Below are 16,683 nucleotides of genomic sequence, written 5' to 3'. Positions count from 1 at the left end.
TATAGATGAGATAACAAGGTTCAGAGAGGCAAAGTCACAGAGCGGATGTGAGACAGACATCCGCATGACTTGGCTAATCTGTTACAGCAGGGGTTGAGACCTAACCTGAGCAGAATCCAACAGTGCCTTCCACACAGGCACAGCCAGCCGAAGGCAGCCGTTGTCCTGGGTGTCTGAGCCACAACTGCAAAGGTGCCTCCTGTCCCCTGACTGGCCCTGGCACTGGGTGCCCTCCATCCTTGGCGGGGTGCCTAGACTGCAGCTGTGTGGGTTCCTCACTCTCAACTGCTCTTGACCGTGGGCCAAGCCACCTCCCCACACTTTAATCTCCAGGCCCCGCTTGCACCCAAGCATCTGACAGCTCCCGGCTTCCAATAAACGGCCCACTTTCCACACCCAGCTGTGACAGGCTCCAGGAAGGACCTGAGTCACACAGGGGCCAGGAGAGAAGTTGGAGAAAGGGGGTGTGAGGCCTCAAGGGACAGACTGTTCCGGCCAACAACCTAGTCACGGGAGTTTCCACAGTGGCCGAAGCCATCAAAGAAGGAAAACACCTGATACCTTGGACCTGGGTTGGACCCCCACCCCCACCGTCTGGAGTCACCACAGTCCCCCACCACGCTCCCCCTTGACCCTGAGCGCCCGCCACATCGTGCAGCTGCTGTACGGGTATTTATAGCCTGAGCGTGAGTGGGCAAGGACACGTGCTTTATTTCGGAAGCGATAATTCCAGTTCCAGGTGATGAACCTATGAAAAGCACCGTCCCCACCCCCACTCCACTCTCACCTACAGGACGCTGGAGACAGCCCTCTCCTCGCAACCAGCCCATCTGCGAACCGCCCAAGCTCCAGTGTGCAGGGCAAAGTGGGGTTCTGTCATACTTCTCCCGAGTCCTCAGACTGGGGCTGCACACACCAGTGCCCCTCCACTTCCCTTCAACTCTCCCTCTCATCCGTACTCTTTAACTCCATCCATGGCCTGGCATTATGGCTCACGCCTGTAACTCTAACACTTGGGAAGCTGAGGCAGGAAGCCTGGGTTACAGAGTCAGACGTTGTCTCAATCCCTCACGGCCACCCTCCACCACCACCACCCCAAAAAAAGAAAATAAAATTCAAGAAAGAGCCGGGCCGTGGTGGCACACGCCTTTGATCCCAGCTCTCTGCAAAGCAGAGGCAAGTAGATCTCTGTGAGTTCGAGGCTAGCCTGGTCTACAAAATGAGTTCCAGGACAGCCAAGACCGTACAAAGAAACCCTGTCTTGAAAAACGAAAAATGAAAGAGAAAAAAAAATTTCAAGAAAGCAAAACCAGATTCCTTTGAAGGGAGAGCGGTACAGCAGCTGACCTCTAGTGGTGAAGATTGGTAGTGCAGTGCTGCTAGTCTTGATTCAGCCCAGCAACCCTGGTGTCTATCGATGACTGCTTTTTTGTGAACTAGGAACACCAGAGCAGGGGATGGAATTTTGCCTCGTGCACACTCTGCCCATGTTCCACCACGCTGGCATCCAGCTAATACTCTTGCAGCTATAGGTCAAATATTTACCATGCACCTGCCAGACCGAAGAAAGGAGGGGCAGGATTCGCCCTCTGGAGCTCCTAGGCCCGTCCTGGGACCGGGCGGTGTGCCCAAGCACTCAGGGTGAATCGTGCAAGGACTTCGAGACCACCAAGGAGGTGAGTGGGCATGCGGGTCAGTAATGGAACAGGCAGAGATGCAGAGAAAGGCATTTCAGGGACCGGGATCAGCCTATGTCCCGGCCTTTGCCAAACCAAACGCTGTCCCGCCGCAGCCAAGGGGAGACCCCGCCCCTCAGGGCGCCCTGTCGTGATTGGCCAACCGGGACATGACTTATGCGTTCTCTCCTGTCCAGCCGGCAGGGGCAGCGCTCTGCCTAGGGCTTCTCTAGACTGCGGTACTTCTTGCGTTGCACAGACACCGGGTCCTTGAACAGTACCGGGTCCAGACGCACTCGAGAGGACACCAGAGGCATGTGGCCGAACCCCGCTGCCACACGGTTGATGCAGTCCTGAGCCAGAGGCTGAGGCTCTGGTCCCGGTCCAGGTCCCTCAGCGGCCTAAGAGGTGGAAGGGAAAAGTATCCATGAAGCTTGTTTTTTTGAGCCCCTACCCCTGCCGCAGCAAGAAAGATTTGGATTAGATGGCAAGAGAGAATCCACGCGTTTCCTTCCCCAATCCGTGCTTTCCTAGTGAGGACCAGTTCCCGGAGGGCTCTCACCAGTGGGGCAGCCTCCTGGTGCTGCCTGCCGTAAGGCACCTTGATAGGGGGCAGCTTGGTGACAGTTGCCACCAGGAAGTTCATCAGGACGTCCACACAGGTGGGAGTGTCATCTGCCATGGTCCTCAGGGTCTTAGGCAGGGAGTGGGTGAAGAGGGTGTGGTAATACCTGTAAGGTATAAGGTAAGCCTTAGGCAGCGGGGAGAGACAGGGAACGGCTGCAGGCAGGATCCATTCTTCCTTTGACCCAGACCTCAAGCCGTTTTCCAAGACCTGTACCCCACCCCCTAACTCCTCCCAGGGAGCTCCTGTCCTGGGCATGACCAGCTCTCCAAGGGCCCTGTTGCTTAGGGGATGGGCAATGATGTGTTGTTCTCTATCCTTCCAACCCCTCCTTGGGGCCCATTTTCTGGGCTCCCAAGTCTGAACCCTGACAGAGTTAGACTTGGTGGTAGAGGGAGTACTAGATGGTTCCAAAGCCATCAAACCTGGCTACCCAAAGATCAGCTTCAGGGAGACTGTAAAAGCTGGGCCCGCTCTGCACACATGAGGATTACCCTTCTCCACCCTGAGAGCGCCATGCAGAGCTCCTTGGAAAAATCTATAAAAAGTTCCACGATACATGGATGAGGTTTAAGCAGATTACAGAATCACTTTCAGGAGGCCCCAGAAATCAAGCCTGCTGGGGAAACCGCACCTGTAATCTCAACACCCAGGAAGACAGGAAGTTCTCATACTTGAGGTCAGCTCGCACACCTGAGCTCAGCTTGGGCTGCACAGGGGGGCCCTGTCTCTGAGTCAGGGTTTCACACATGAGGCTGACTTCAAACTCATTACCCAGCTGAGTGTGATCTTGAACTCCTGATCCCCCTGCTTCCACTACCAGGGCTGGGATTGCAGATGTGTGCCATCATGCCCACTTTTACTCAGAATTGGGGATGGAACCCAGGCCACGCACACGCTAGACAAGCTCATTTACCAACTGAGCTAGCTTCCCACCCCAGCTCAGAAACAAGTAAGGAGATGCCCCCCCCCCCCAAATCACATTACTGGGAACAGGTTTATCTAGGCCTTGAACCTTGACTCCAGACAGCAGGAACCCACCCACCCACTCCCAGGTCGGGCCCGGAGCCTCTGGCCCTTTGTCCCTGTGCTGGGGCCAACATCTGCACCTGTGGTAGAAGGCAGCCGTAGTGAGGACCATGGAGAATTCATTGGCCATCTTAGTACTGTAGCCCCATCCACCCCGGGCCTCATCCCAGAAGTGGTTCCAAGTCAGAAAGCCCACCATCCGCTCAGGAAAGCTCTGCCACACCACAAAGGCAAAGTCCACCTGCAGAGGGATTTAAGCGAGCTATGAGGAGGGACTTCCTGACCAAAATCCTTATAGCCTATGGTGGGGGTGGGGGTGGGGGTGGGGGAAACAACCTGCCTGAGGGGTTAGGGGACAGGGGATGGGAGCCATCGCTGCGAGTTTTACTGGAAGTTTAACATGAGTGTTTCTGGGGAACTCGGGGGAACTTGCCCAGCCAGAGGCACAGGGCTGGATTTCAGGGCTTGGGAACCTGAGGAAGCTGAAGCGCCCGCACCTCACTGGTAGAAAGAGTGTTTCGGCTTCGGGCATCAAGGCTGAGGATGACGTTGGTGCTGATGTCGCTGTACGGGAAGAATCGGTCACTGGCCTGTAGTGGGGCAGAGGGAGTTGACTCAGCCACGCGAAGTACCCCTCAACCCCGACCCAGTAAGAGTGAGCCCGTCAGATAGGGTGTAGAAGCCAGGACTACAGAAGCCTGCCCACAAGCCTAGACTGCAGTTCCCCTTCACCTCTAAGGGCGCTGTAGTTTGGCATTTAGGGTTCTCGCTATCATATCATTCACTCTTACCAACCCTGGGTCAATTATTTGAAAGCATCGGACTTGGCGAGATGAAAGTGTCTTGCGTACAAGCACCGGACCGGCACAGGGTGCGTGTGATGTGGTGTTGTGCAGGTTCCCAGCTCCCACCTGTTGCAGCCCACCATGCCGCTCTCTGTAGTATTTCTCCATGGACCCACGTTCCTCATCCGAGACCCTACCCCTTCCTTATTCAAGACATCCATGCAGTCTCTTGCCCCCCATATTACGGGAATCTCAGGGCTCTAGAAGTGTATTTCCCAGGGCTGGAAATGGAACCCAGGACCCTGCACATAGCAGGCAAATGTGTACCACTGAGACCCACACTAGTGTAAGAGAATCATTCCCATTAGACCTGCAGCTAGAACCCATGGCCTGACTCCTTCAGACCCACAGAGAAGCCCAGCTTGGCTCAAAACATCCCGATGTCAGTCCTCCCTGGTCCCCAGTAGGAGTCTTCCCCCATCACCTTCCTGTGCCCCTCAATGACTGTCAAGGGCACCGTTGTCTCGGGCCACCTGTCAGGGGGTGGCTTCTCACTGCTCCAGAGGATCAGGATCTAGGAAGAAAGGGGATGTATCTGAAGTCTGGGATCAGGATTAGAAGGGGAGTCCGGGTGATGGATGGAGCACGGAGAGCAGCTACTTATGCACACATGAGACGGAGGTGCTCAGTGGACATATGCTCCTTCATTGCCACCTTTAGACTTGCCTCTGGTCTTCTGGAAGGCAAGAATTCTGGTTGAGGCCAGGCGGTAGTGGCGCACGCCTTTAATCCCAGCACTTGGGAGGCAGAGCCAGGTGGATTTCTGTGAGTTTGAGGCCAGCCTGGTCTACAGAGTGAGATCCAGGACAGGCACCAAAACTACACAGAGAAACCCTGTCTTGAAAAAAACAAAAACAAAAACAACAAAAAAAAATTCTGGTTGAGACGGGGTGGTGGTGAATGCCTGTAATACCAGCATTTGGGAGGCAGAGGGAAGCAGATCTCTGAGTCTAGCCAGGGCTAACCAATGCTAAACAGTAAAACTGTCAAAAAAAAAATTAGTGTTGTCTCCTTAGACGGGGTCTCTTTCTGTAGCCCTGGCTGTCTTCGAACTCACTATGTGGACCTGACTTGAATTCACAGTCTGCCTCTGCCTCCCAAACGCTGTTAGTAAAGTCACGTGTCACTCTTTACATGCAACCCCACTGTCCCTCCAGAACTTGCATTCTCCTCTGCGTCATCCCTGCTCCGTCCCAGGGCCCATCTATAGAGGCTCCCCCGGTACCCCGGCCTCGCTACTCCCTTCCTCTGAGAATCAACCTGGATTCTTTGGTGGGTTTTTGTTGTTGTCTAGATCGATTTATTATTTTATGTGCACAAAGGTTCTGCCTGCATGTCTGTGAGCCAGGTGCCTGCCTGCCTGGTGCCTACAGAGGTAAGAAGAGAGGCCAGATCCCCTGGAATGGAAGTATTGAAGTCACCAACGGCTGTGAGCCAGCATGTGGGCGCTGGGAGCTGAACCTGGACTCTCTGAAAGAACAAGAGCTCCTAACCAATGAGCCACTTCTCCAGCCCTGTTGGGTTTTTGTTTGTTTGTCTTATGGCTTTCCAGCCGGAATCTTGTTACATAGTCTCAGCTGGCCTTAGACTCAGTGTGTGGCCCAGGCTAGCCTGCCTCCAACTCTCAGCATCCCTCCTGCCTCAGCTCGAGTGCTGGGAATCTTGTTACATAGTCTCAGCTGGCCTTATACTCAGTGTGTGGCCCAGGCTAGCCTGCCTCCAACTCTCAGCATCCCTCCTGCCTCAGCTCGAGTGCTGGGATTACAGGCATGAGCCGGTGAGACTGGACGGTCTGGGCACCAAGAACTGCTATCATTACAAATGATGGGAAGGAGAGTCCTCTCCTGCTTCTTCTTAGGTCCTCAGCACTAATGCCCCGGGGTCTGGTCTCAAGGTGAGAGAATGAATGAATGAATGAATGAATGAATGAATGCATGCATGCTTCCTTCCAGCCTCACCAAGAAGCGCCAGCTCTTCTAGGACTTCACCTAGAAGTTGAAGACGGAGTTCAGGGAAAGAACAAGAAGCTTGAGACTTAAAGTCAGCAAGACTCTTTGGAAATCCTCCCTGTGCCTTCCCCACAGATGTGTGCTCATCTAGGGCCTTGCTCTGTTCCTTGCGTCCTCCCTGGACCCCAGGGCTCCAGCTGTGGGGGCGGGGTGGGGGCAGACCTGGGCACAGTGCCGGGAACCTGCCACCGCCTGGATAAGCTTCAGCAGGGGCTCGCCAGAGACCCCTACCCAGATCAGGGCGCTGAAACGGCTCTCAGGGCTGGAGCCTGGAGGAAGGGACACAGGCAGTTAGTTAGGAGGAAGAAGGCGGGGTCCCTTGGAGAGTGACCTGAGTTGGGGGACCCCAAAGAACCAGGGGAGATGTTAGAGTTTGAAGCTAGAGCAAACCTGGGGAGAGCTGAGGTCACCTCAAGTTGTCCCACCCCCAGGACATACCCTGTTGCTGGTGATAAAAGGGGAAGTCCTTCAGGCTCGTGGAAAAAGTGGGGAGAGCCAGGAGTGCCCCTGGGGGGCTGTTCCACATCAGAGAGGGGTGAGCTGAGGCCCCCCAGATCCGGTCCTGAATGATCTGTGGAAAGAGGAGGCGGCTGTGCAGGGGGAGTGGCTAATATCGGGGGTTCAGACAGCAAGTTGTGGGTGGGGCCGGAGGAGGGGCAGAGTCTGCAAGAGGCGGGGCCTGAGGGGTGGGGGAATGGGAACCCCACACTTTTCTGGTGCAGAACAGCGGAGAAGCCAGAAGCCAGAGGAGCTTTCTGCTGTAGTGGGAATGTACAGGTGACAGATGGTGACATGCCCTTCCCTCCTTTCCTCACTCCCACAGACACAAGTGTGGGGTCATGCCATTCTTTCAGGACTCAAAATTCTGAAAGAAGCAGACTCTTTCCCACCCCAGCACTCCAGACTGCTTCTGCCGTCAGTTAGAGAGAGGGAGCCTATGTTTGAAATCCACGGGCCACAGTGGTGTCCTCTGACAAGGGCAAGCTCAGGACTGGGGGAGAACGTGTGTCCAGGATCCCACAGCCACAACTGGGTCTTCCCAGAAGCACCAAGGGAGGACCCACAACACAGGCAGAGAAGGATGGAGAGAAGGATGGAGGGGAAGAGCTGAGGGGAGCCCAGGGTCAGGGGCGCCTGCAGACGAGTCTCCCCCACCTCTAGTGTGGTATGGATGACTTTTTCCACTGAGGAGAAGTAAGCGGTCCACAGAAACTGGGTCTGCTGCCGCAGGGAGAGAATCCTCGAAGGCGGCATTTCACGGAGAGCAGCCAGGACCTGGAGGTGCAGAGAGAGAGAAAGGAGGCCCGGAGTTGGGCCCTGACTAACCCCAGAAAGGCGAAAGCTGATGTCAGAGCTCTGGGAATTGGGAGCTTCCAGTGATGTGCACCCCGTGTTCAGGGTCACACAGAGCTGATTTTAAGTGACACTTAATGTTAGGCGAGGTGGCATATACCTGTAAATCCTGGCACCTAGCAGGCAGAGGCAGGAGGGTCTTGAGTTCAAGGCCAGCTTGGACTAAGAGACCTTGTCTTAGAAACGAAACAAAAACAAAGGGTAGGAGTGGCTGGGGGTGTGTGGGGAAAACAGAGGGACTCGGTTGACAAAATGCCTGCAGAGCATGGGCAAAGCCCTGGGTTCGATCCTCAGCACCACACAAACTGTTACCATCAACACATGCCTGTAATCCTAGCACTCCGGAGCTGGAGGCAGGAGGATCGGAAGTTCAAGATCATTCTAGACTGCACAGGGGGTTTAAGGCCAGCCTGGGCTACATGAGACTCTATTCAAAATACCAAAGTGGAGAGGGGGAGACGGTAACTGTCACAACACCTCCAGTCTCACTTTCCCTATCTGTGGAATGGGTACATTAAACGCCTCCCTCATAGGTGGTTGTAAAGACTCAACTAGAAAATGCCCATTTAGTGCTTAGGTCATGTGGAGACTGTGTGTGTGTGTGTGTGTGTGTGTGTGTGTGTGTGTGTGTGTGTCCGTGTCCAAGCATGTTTGCGTATGTTTCTTTTTGAGACTATCCCAGGCTACCCTCCAACTTGCTATGTAGTAGAAGATGACCTTGAACTCCTGATCTCCCTGCCTTACACTCCCTAGTGTTGGGATTCTGTGTGTGGCCACCATGCCCAGTTAAAGGATAGTCACTGCTCACTTTCACACTTCCTCCTCCTCGGACCTAACTCCTAACCACCTAACTCCTGGGACTCCTCCAGGCAGCTCCCACGTATTCTTCAGACCCAGACAAAATTAATTTCATCAGATGGAAAAGATACTGGGTCTTACTCATTTTCTTTCAGCTGAGCCCCAGAGATCACCGGATCTAACTTATCCCATTGTAGAGATGGGGAAACTGAGGCTGAAAGTGGCTCAGAACTTGCTCTCAGCACCCTCCAGCGTCTCCACCTTCATCTATGTCTATGGGGGCTCCGGAGGCAATGACGACAGGAATGACTAGAAGGGGGGCAAGTTCCTGGGGTCCCTCCCCTGAAGTGCCCCCCACCGTGGGACAGACCCTGACCTACCTGCAACGGGAGCCTCTCATCAGCAAGGATGGCTGCCTTGGTCCAGTCGATGACTTCAGAGAACGGCAGCTCCCAGCGAGGGCTGAGGAGCACAGGGATGCAGCCGGCCTGGGGGGCAGGGCAGTCATTGGGGAGCCCAGCCCCTCCCTGAACACACTCACCACCACCCCAGTCCAAAGTAGCAGCCCCTGCTGTTAGCGGGAAGGATAAAGAGGAGAATATATTTTTCTTTTTGCGGGGGGTGGGGGAAGGAGACAGGGAACCCCCTTCCCATGTGCATGGGCCCAGCATTCCTGCTAGCTCGAGGGTGGAGGTGCAGAGGCTGGGGATACTCAGGTTGGGGTGTACCTGAAGGGCTTGGAGGAAGCAGGAGGCGGCAGATCGGTGGCCAGGAATGAGGCAGAAGGTGGCCTTGGGTAGTGTTTCTCCTGGGTGGGTCCTGAGAAGGTGCAGGAAGGTCTCTGGACACCGGAGCCTGAGCACGGCCGCCCCAGTGGCCTGCAGTGACACTTCCTAGTCCCAAGATGTTGACTCCCACCGTGTCCTCAGACACATAGCCACACTGATAGGAACGGAATCAGGAGCAGTGGCCTGGCATCTCCTCTGCTCACTGCTCTGTGGGGATTCGGAAACCCTGCGTGCCCTTGGTGGCCTCAGACATCTCCCTCCTCCTCGTCCTTGTACCTCAGTTCCCTCATTTGCAAAGTAGGAGGTGCCTGAATGTTATGTCCTTCCTTTCACTTCCGCTCTGGCCCAGCCCTCCTCATCACCTGAATGACCACATCTATCCCTCCCCATCACCTGAGTGACCTCCACACCCAGCCCTCCCATCACCTGAGTGACCTCCACACCCAGCCCTCCCCATCACCTGAGTGACCTCCACACCCAGCCCTCCCCATCACCTGAGTGACCTCCACACCCAGCCCTCCCCATCACCTGAGTGACCTCCACACCCAGCCCTCCCCATCACCTGAGTGACCACCACATCTGTCCCTCCCCATCACCTGAGTCCACACCCAGCCCTCCCCATCACCTGAATGACCTCCACCTCTATCCCTCCTCATCACCTGAGTTCACATCCAGCCCTCCCCATCACCTGAATGACCTCCACCTCTATCCCTCCTCATCACCTGAGTTCACATCCAGCCCTCCCCATCACCTGAGTGACCTCCACATCTATCCCTCCCCATCACCTGAGTGACCTCCACACCCAGCCCTCCCATCACCTGAGTGACCTCCACACCCAGCCCTCCCATCACCTGAGTGACCTCCACACCCAGCCCTCCCATCACCTGAGTGACCTCCACACCCAGCCCTCCCCATCACCTGAGTGACCTCCACACCCAGCCCTCCCATCACCTGAGTGACCTCCACACCCAGCATTCCTGCACTGGTGGCCCAGCCATGAAAGGCTTCTCTGTACTGAGGTGGGCTGGGCCTCCAGCCTGGAACCACACAGGAAACTCTTGCCCACAGGCCTGTCTTGGAGGACAGGCCTCCTCTGTTCCCCCTCCTCCTCCCTCAGCCCCAGGGCCGTGACCACTTGTGCAGTGAGTCTGAGGGAGCCTCAGCCACAGCCTCTTCAGTACCAGCTCTCTGGGTCTGCCAGCCCAGGGAACTAAAGCCTACAGTCCAGCTAGGGAAGAAAGGGCCAGAGGGGACCCATGGGTGCGCACAATGCTCAGTGAGGTGCGTGAAGGGGGCCACCCAGGAGCCCCTTCAGCTGCTCTCTGCTCTGAGCCTGCCCTCCAGCAGTATCAGGCAGTTTCGGTATGAGCACCTCTGATCACTGAGGGGGACTGAGTCTCAAGAAGAGGGACTGGGCTGTGGTGAGAACCAAGATGTGCCAATTCCAATTCCCAGTTATTTCAGCCATCATGAGGGATAAGTTCAGGGGTGCACCAGGAGCCTCTGGAAGGCTTCACCACAAAACGAACATCACCTCCTTATCACTAAGCCAGGCAGGCCCAACTCCCCTCCAGTAAGCTGTACGGAACTAAAAGGAGCCCACAGAGAAAAGGGGCCCACTGCACTGACTGCACCCCTTGGCTTTTAGGTCCTCTCCATCTCACCTTTGTGCCTCTACATGCCCTCTCCCCTCATCCCGAGGCCCTCTCTGCCTCGCATGGGCAGTTCCTTCTGTTCTGCAGCAAAGACCTGGCTCAGTGACACCTTCTCCAGGAAGCCCTCCTTGATATCCCAGCCAACCACCACTCCTGGCACAGTTTTAAGAGCTTTCCCTGTACAAAGATCATTCTCACAGCAGCTCTCTGAGACGGAAAACACTGATATCCTAGCCTATCTGACAGGTGAGGAAACTGAGGCCTGAAGACATACTTAGCTCTGAAGCAGAGCAGACTCCAGAGCAGTGGTTCTCAACCTTCCAAACACTGCGACCCTTTTACACAGTTCCTCACGTTGTGGTGACCCCCACCCCCCCACCACAGAAACATTTTTGTTGCTACTTCATAACTGTAATTTTGCTACTGTTGTGAATCATAATGTAAATTCCAATGGTCTTAGGTGACCCCTGCGAAAGGGTAATTCGACCTGAGGGGTCACGACCCACAGGTTGAGAACTCCTGCTCTACAGCCTCCCTCTGCTTAACACTGTACCACTGATCCACCTGCCTCCCTGCTAGGGCTGAGTTAACCGACAGGAGTCCAACGCCCTCTTCTGCTCTCTCTCTTTCTCTTTGTTTTGTTTTCGTTTTTTTTTTTTTTTTTTTTGTTTTTTTAGACAGGTTCTCACTATGTAGCTCTGGCTGTCCTGGAACTCATAGAGATCTGTCTGCCTCTGCCTCCTGAGTGCTGGGGTTAAAGGTGTGAGCCACCACCACTGCCGCCTGGCCTCTTCTGGTCTCCCAAGGTATCTTGCGATTTGAGATCCCCCAATGCCCAGTGAAATGCTGAGTGGGCATGGCAGTCCACTTGTAATGTGAACATGAGGTGTATGGAGATGGGATCCTGTGAGCAAGCTGGCTGGCTAGACTAGGTGAACGGGCAAGCTCTGTATGAGGTAAAGAGGAAGACAGTCATCAACTTGGGGCCTCCATGTGCATGTGCACACTTGTATACATGGACCCCCACACATACGTGACCACATGTGAGCTAGCATGCATGTATGCACACCACAGGCATGTACAGACTTTAAAAAGTGGAGGAGAGACCGGGCGTGGTGGCACACATCTATAATCTCAGGGTGGCGGAGGCAGGAAGATCCAGCGTTCAAAGCCATCCTCATCCACACAGTGAGTTGAAAGGCAGCCTGGGTTATAGGAGACCCTGTCTCAGAAAACCCAAACAATCAAACAAACAGAAGAAGAGGTATATGGGAGCACACACATATACCCTGGATGCACAGGGCTCCCCAGAAAAGAAAGACACACAAGATGAAGGAACCAGTGCTCAGCTCTGGACAGGAAACCTGGGTGGTCGAGCCAGGTGGGAGGGGGATTTTTGAATGTGTACCCCTTTGTACCACTGGAATTCTTCATCCTGTGAATGAATCACCTATTCATAAAAATAAAGAAATTACAATTTCAGTGGGCGGGCCCTTATTCCGAAGCAACAGGAGACTATTCAAGCAGCGTGGAAAAACACTGGCATGGGAACAAAAAGCACAGTTCTGAGTCCCAACCCCCCTGAGCGCTTGGTCAGAAAAGTGAGGGGACCTGGGGAGCAAAGAGCCCCCGACACTCCCCACACACAGCTCCCTGAGTCTGTTTCCTGTGCCCCGAGACAGATGGGGACTAATATCTCCGGTGGAGGATGCTGGGAGAATCAGCAATAATGGAGGAGAGCGGGGAGAGCGCAGTCCCCCGGGTAGCCTCCACCACCACCACCTGCCTGCCAGCCAGGGAATGTGGGACAGTGGCAGGGACTGAAGTGCCTCTTTCTTTGGCCGGTGCCTATTTATTGACTGTCTTCTGGGGCTGGCCTCCCTCCCTCACTCTGTCCCTATGCTGTCTGGCCTAGGCAGCTGCCAGGTACTTCCGAGAAACTGTGGACAATGAATGACCGCCACACAGCAGATCTTGAAAATAAACGCATCATGGGAAATGCTGCCCGGAGCAGGATGGAGTGACACACACCTGTAGTCCCTATCCCCACACTCAGGAAGCAAAGGCAGCAGAATTATTGCATGCTCAAGGCCATCAGGGTCTACCCTGAACCTTCCAAGTAGGTTGGAAGCAGAAAGAAAACAGCTACCCAAGTGTCTACAGGTGGCCTATGCTACGCCGAACAGTTTTCCCTCAGCACACAAAGTAATAACTAAAGCTAGCCAAAAGAGGGACTTCCAGGGAGCAAGCAGAGCCAGTGAGTGGACAGTGGGAAAAGAGAGGGCACGGTGACCCTGACACGGGAGCCTTGTCACCAGAGGAGAGTTCCTGTTAGGCTCTGGGCCTGAGGAGCCCCAAGTTCTCCAGAAGTCTCCAGAAGGGCTGGCCATGGGAACGACAGGGCAGGCTCCCAGGAGGTCTTCCAAGTGCCCCCAGGAGGGTAAGGATTCCGTTCCCTTCAGAGCCCAGAGGCAGAACTGGAGTTTGGCCATGGGAAGGAGTCCTGGGGGAAGCTGAGTTCAGAATAGCCCAGCTGGAGGACAGGGAGGGAGACCACAGGAGGAGGCAAAAGACAGACACACCTAAGGACTGTAAACTCAGGTCTGCCCTGGGGTGATGGAGAGGGAGCCCTGGGCCCCACAGCCTGGACAACCTTAGAAGCTGGAGTTGATGGCCTTCTGGAGACATACGGGTTCAGTAATTAGGAGTCACAAGCTTAGGTCACTTAAGAATTAAAAGTGTGCCCTGCAGAGCAGCACACAGGTGGAGGGCTGTCTCTGTACAAGCTCTCCATGCCCTCATGTCTATGCAGGCGTTCTCTCTGGTAGGAAGTTCTTTCAATCTGACCTAAGTCATCTTTCTAAAATCAAAGGCTGTTATTTCCTTGAGAGATTAATCTCCAAAATTAGACACAAGAGCAGTTTCCAGCTGGGACCAGTTACCAGTCTCTGTGGTTCCCTTGAGGCCTTCGACAGGATTGATCATAACTCTTGCTTAAAACGCAGAACCGTCATACTGAAGGCTTTGGAGACAGACGGTTCTGGATTAAAATACTGGCTGTGCTCACTCTGGCCCGGTGGCCACAGGTTAAGTTACCTAACCTATATCGTCTTTAGAACACAGATACTTTAGTGACAGTGGTTAGAACTATTTTATTATATACAATGTGTGTGTGTGTGTGTGTGTGTGTGTGTGTGTGTGTGTGTGTGTGTAGGTCAGAGATTGAGGTTGGGTGTCTTTTTCAGTCACTTTCCACTTTATTTTATTTTTTCACATTTATCTATTTATTTGTGTGCATGGGTGCCTATGTGCCCTGGAGAGTGTGTGGACGTCAGAGGGCAATTCCCAGGAATGTGTTCTCTCTTTCTAGCTTGTGGGCGTGGGGACTGAACTCAGGACATCAGGCTTGCGGGCAAGCACCTTTGCCCACCGAGCCATTTTATTTATTTATTTTTTTTTCTCTACTTTATTTTTTAAGGCAGGGAACCTGAAAGTCACTCTTTTCAGCTCTAGGGATCTTCTGTCTCTACCTCCTCAGCACTGGGCTTTTGCATGGGGTGGGGGTGGGGTGGGGCTTGAACGCCTGTCTTTCTGTTCACAAGGCAAACGCCATATGACTGATCTCCCTCCCCCGGCTGTCACCATTGTTTATGGAAGTGCTTACACCAAGTGAGTGATACCTAAATGTCTGTTACATAAAATGTTAGGAGTAGGAGGGACTAGGGTAACAGGAATCGGGGAGGGGGGAGCAGGAGCGAGCCATGTTGTGTTTCTAAGATTCCTCAGGGGAGAATTCCAAAAACTGCCTTTCACACCCTTTGAGACAATCATCTTGGGGGAAGTCCACTCTGCTGTCTTAACTCTCTCTCTCGCCTACTGCGGCTGAGACTGATTTTGTCAGGACCAGCTCGCACGGACCGGATGTCACTGTTGCCCTATACTCCATCCTCTGGACTTGCTCCTTTCGCAGCCCCTCCCATTCAGCTCCCCAAGGGTAGATTTACTTACTGATGGGGTCCGGGGTCTTGCTCACAGTGCCTGCCCCAAGGGCAGGTGGAGGCATGGGTGCTTACGGTGCGCCACCTGCCCCTCTCCTCTGCAACGGCCAGTAAGGTGGCTCCAGGCTGGGGACTATGCTGCTGCAGCTGGCCCGGAGCCCCACCTTGCAATGGGTGAGCTTCAGGAAGATATGGGAGCGCGACATCGAAGCCTGGTCGGAAGATGTCCGAGGAGGGGCTGGCCTCAGCTACCATCGCCTGTCCCAGCCTGGTGCAGGGGGCTGGGTACAGACTGAGAACCAGATGGTTCCGGCCCCCATTCCAGTATGGAGGCAGGGGCCCGCATGCTCCTCTGTGGTCCTGGCTGGGGAGAAAGAGGTGGAGGCAAGCTTCTGCTGGGCTAAGTGCATAGTATCGGGAGCCTTCCAAGAAGTCCAGGATCCCGCGATGAGCCTCAGTGGTTGGACCAGCTGGGAGGTGCACAAAGATGCTGAGGACATTTCCCTTACATTTGGAGGTGTCGAAGCAGGCTCCCCAGGTGCAGCTGCTCCCCCGAGGGGCTTGAGGAAGCTGTGGGGCATCTTCTGGGAGTGTCTCAGACTGGGAGAAACTCTGTAGGAAGGCAGCATCCGACCAGCGGGGCCAGCTTTGGGAGCTCCCCGGTAGAGGTCCAGGTGGTACTGCCAGGTGAAAAGGGAAGACCCCCAGGAGGATGAGGAGGAGCCAGGAGACTGACAGTACCAGCCAGAAGGACTTCCTTTTCCACAGGGGCATGTGGCCACCCGCAGCCAGGGCCAGAAGGAAGTCAGGAACTTCTGTAGCAAATGGGGAAGGTGGGGAGCCCAGGGCAGGAGAGAGGATCTGGGAATCCGGATCCAGCACTCTCACTGCACAGAAGGGGAGACTGAGGCTCACTGAAGGCAGGCTCCCTGCCTATGTTCAAACAGCATTATTGGCCACCTGTGGGACTGACCCCTTGGGGGAGGCCCTGACTTTCTGAACATGCCTTCCCACAACCTGGTCAGCCTTTGCCCTCTCATCTGGGGCCCTCTGCCCTGGGCCACTGCTTGGGCTGATGCAACCCTTGCCCAGACCACAAGACCGTGTCCATCTGCCCTCGTGGCTGCACCCCCTGACCTTGCCCTTGGCCCAGAGGCAGGCTGTCTGCCAGAGCATGGAGAACTAGTCTGGGCTCATGGGGATGGGTGGCTGGGGGATGGCCAAGGGTGATGTGGAAGGAAGCAGGGCTGGTCTCTCTCACTCCTGCCTCTGCCCCAACAGCCCTTGAGAAACCCTGACTACCACTGTAGCTTGGTGGTTAGCTTTCTGTGGCAGAGCTAAAAATAGACCTTATGCCCATGTGGGCCACCAGGGCCAGCTGAAGTTAAGAGTCCGGGTGCAGCCCATGCCTGCTGTCTGGGGGATGAGAGGATTCGGGCTCCTGTTCTTTTTCCCTTCTGCTCTGGCCCCTAGCCCGGGCAGCTCCCCTGCACCCTCTAGCTGGGAGCTGTCACAGGGCAGAGGCCAAGACCTACGCTCCGATCCTGCTCCTGCCCCACCAGCGCAACCGGCAGCTCCAGGTCCCACGCCAGTAAGCATCTGGTCGGTCCAGATCGCTTTCCTAGCTGCAGCCTGGCTCCGCCCCCGCCAGCCCTGATTGGCTCCTGGCTAGGAGGCAGGGTCTCCACTTAACCCCTTGCAACCCCCTTTCCTAGCGTGCTGTTTTGTTTCGTTTTGAGACAGGGTCCCCAGGTTGGTTTCAAACTCACCTTGCAGCCAGGGACCTCGAGTTTCAGATCCTGCGAGTGCTCGGATTCCAGCTATGTGCCATCACTCCTGGCTCTGGAAGACTAATAATGGCCAGCAGGGCACTACACCTCACTGGTGGTCATATACTGACAGCATGT

The 16,683-nt window shown here is 54.9% G+C and overlaps 1 protein-coding gene across 1 annotated transcript; it reads right to left on the bottom strand.

Moving 5' to 3' along the window:
• Positions 1-687: 687 nt before the first annotated feature.
• Extl1 (exostosin like glycosyltransferase 1) lies at positions 688-16,380 on the bottom strand. Its single transcript, XM_052716852.1, has 11 exons — positions 14,787-16,380; positions 9,064-9,154; positions 8,716-8,823; positions 7,340-7,459; positions 6,623-6,755; positions 6,347-6,453; positions 4,600-4,689; positions 3,828-3,920; positions 3,411-3,571; positions 2,239-2,407; positions 688-2,077 (listed from the first exon to the last, which is right to left on the bottom strand). Exons 1-11 carry the CDS (start codon positions 15,548-15,550, stop codon positions 1,895-1,897), a joined length of 2,019 nt encoding a protein of 672 aa, XP_052572812.1. The 5' UTR covers positions 15,551-16,380; the 3' UTR covers positions 688-1,894.
• Positions 16,381-16,683: the final 303 nt, after the last annotated feature.

Source organism: Peromyscus californicus, unplaced genomic scaffold, assembly GCF_007827085.1.
Source record: "Peromyscus californicus insignis strain IS unplaced genomic scaffold, ASM782708v3 Scaffold_5__1_contigs__length_169319896, whole genome shotgun sequence".
In the NCBI taxonomy this organism is placed as follows: domain Eukaryota; kingdom Metazoa; phylum Chordata; class Mammalia; order Rodentia; family Cricetidae; genus Peromyscus; species Peromyscus californicus.
This window is presented reverse-complemented; position numbering and strand designations above follow the sequence as displayed.

Coding starts and splice junctions, on each gene's coding strand:
- Extl1 (XM_052716852.1), bottom strand. CDS start 15,550: ATGCCCCTGTGGAAAAGGAAGTCCTTCTGGCTGGTACTGTCAGTCTCC. Junction 3,572..3,827: donor ACACTCTTTCTACCAGTGAG/GTGCGGGCGCTT, acceptor ATCCCTCTGCAG/GTGGACTTTGCCTTTGTGGT. Junction 2,408..3,410: donor ACGGCTGCCTTCTACCACAG/GTGCAGATGTTG, acceptor TATACCTTACAG/GTATTACCACACCCTCTTCA.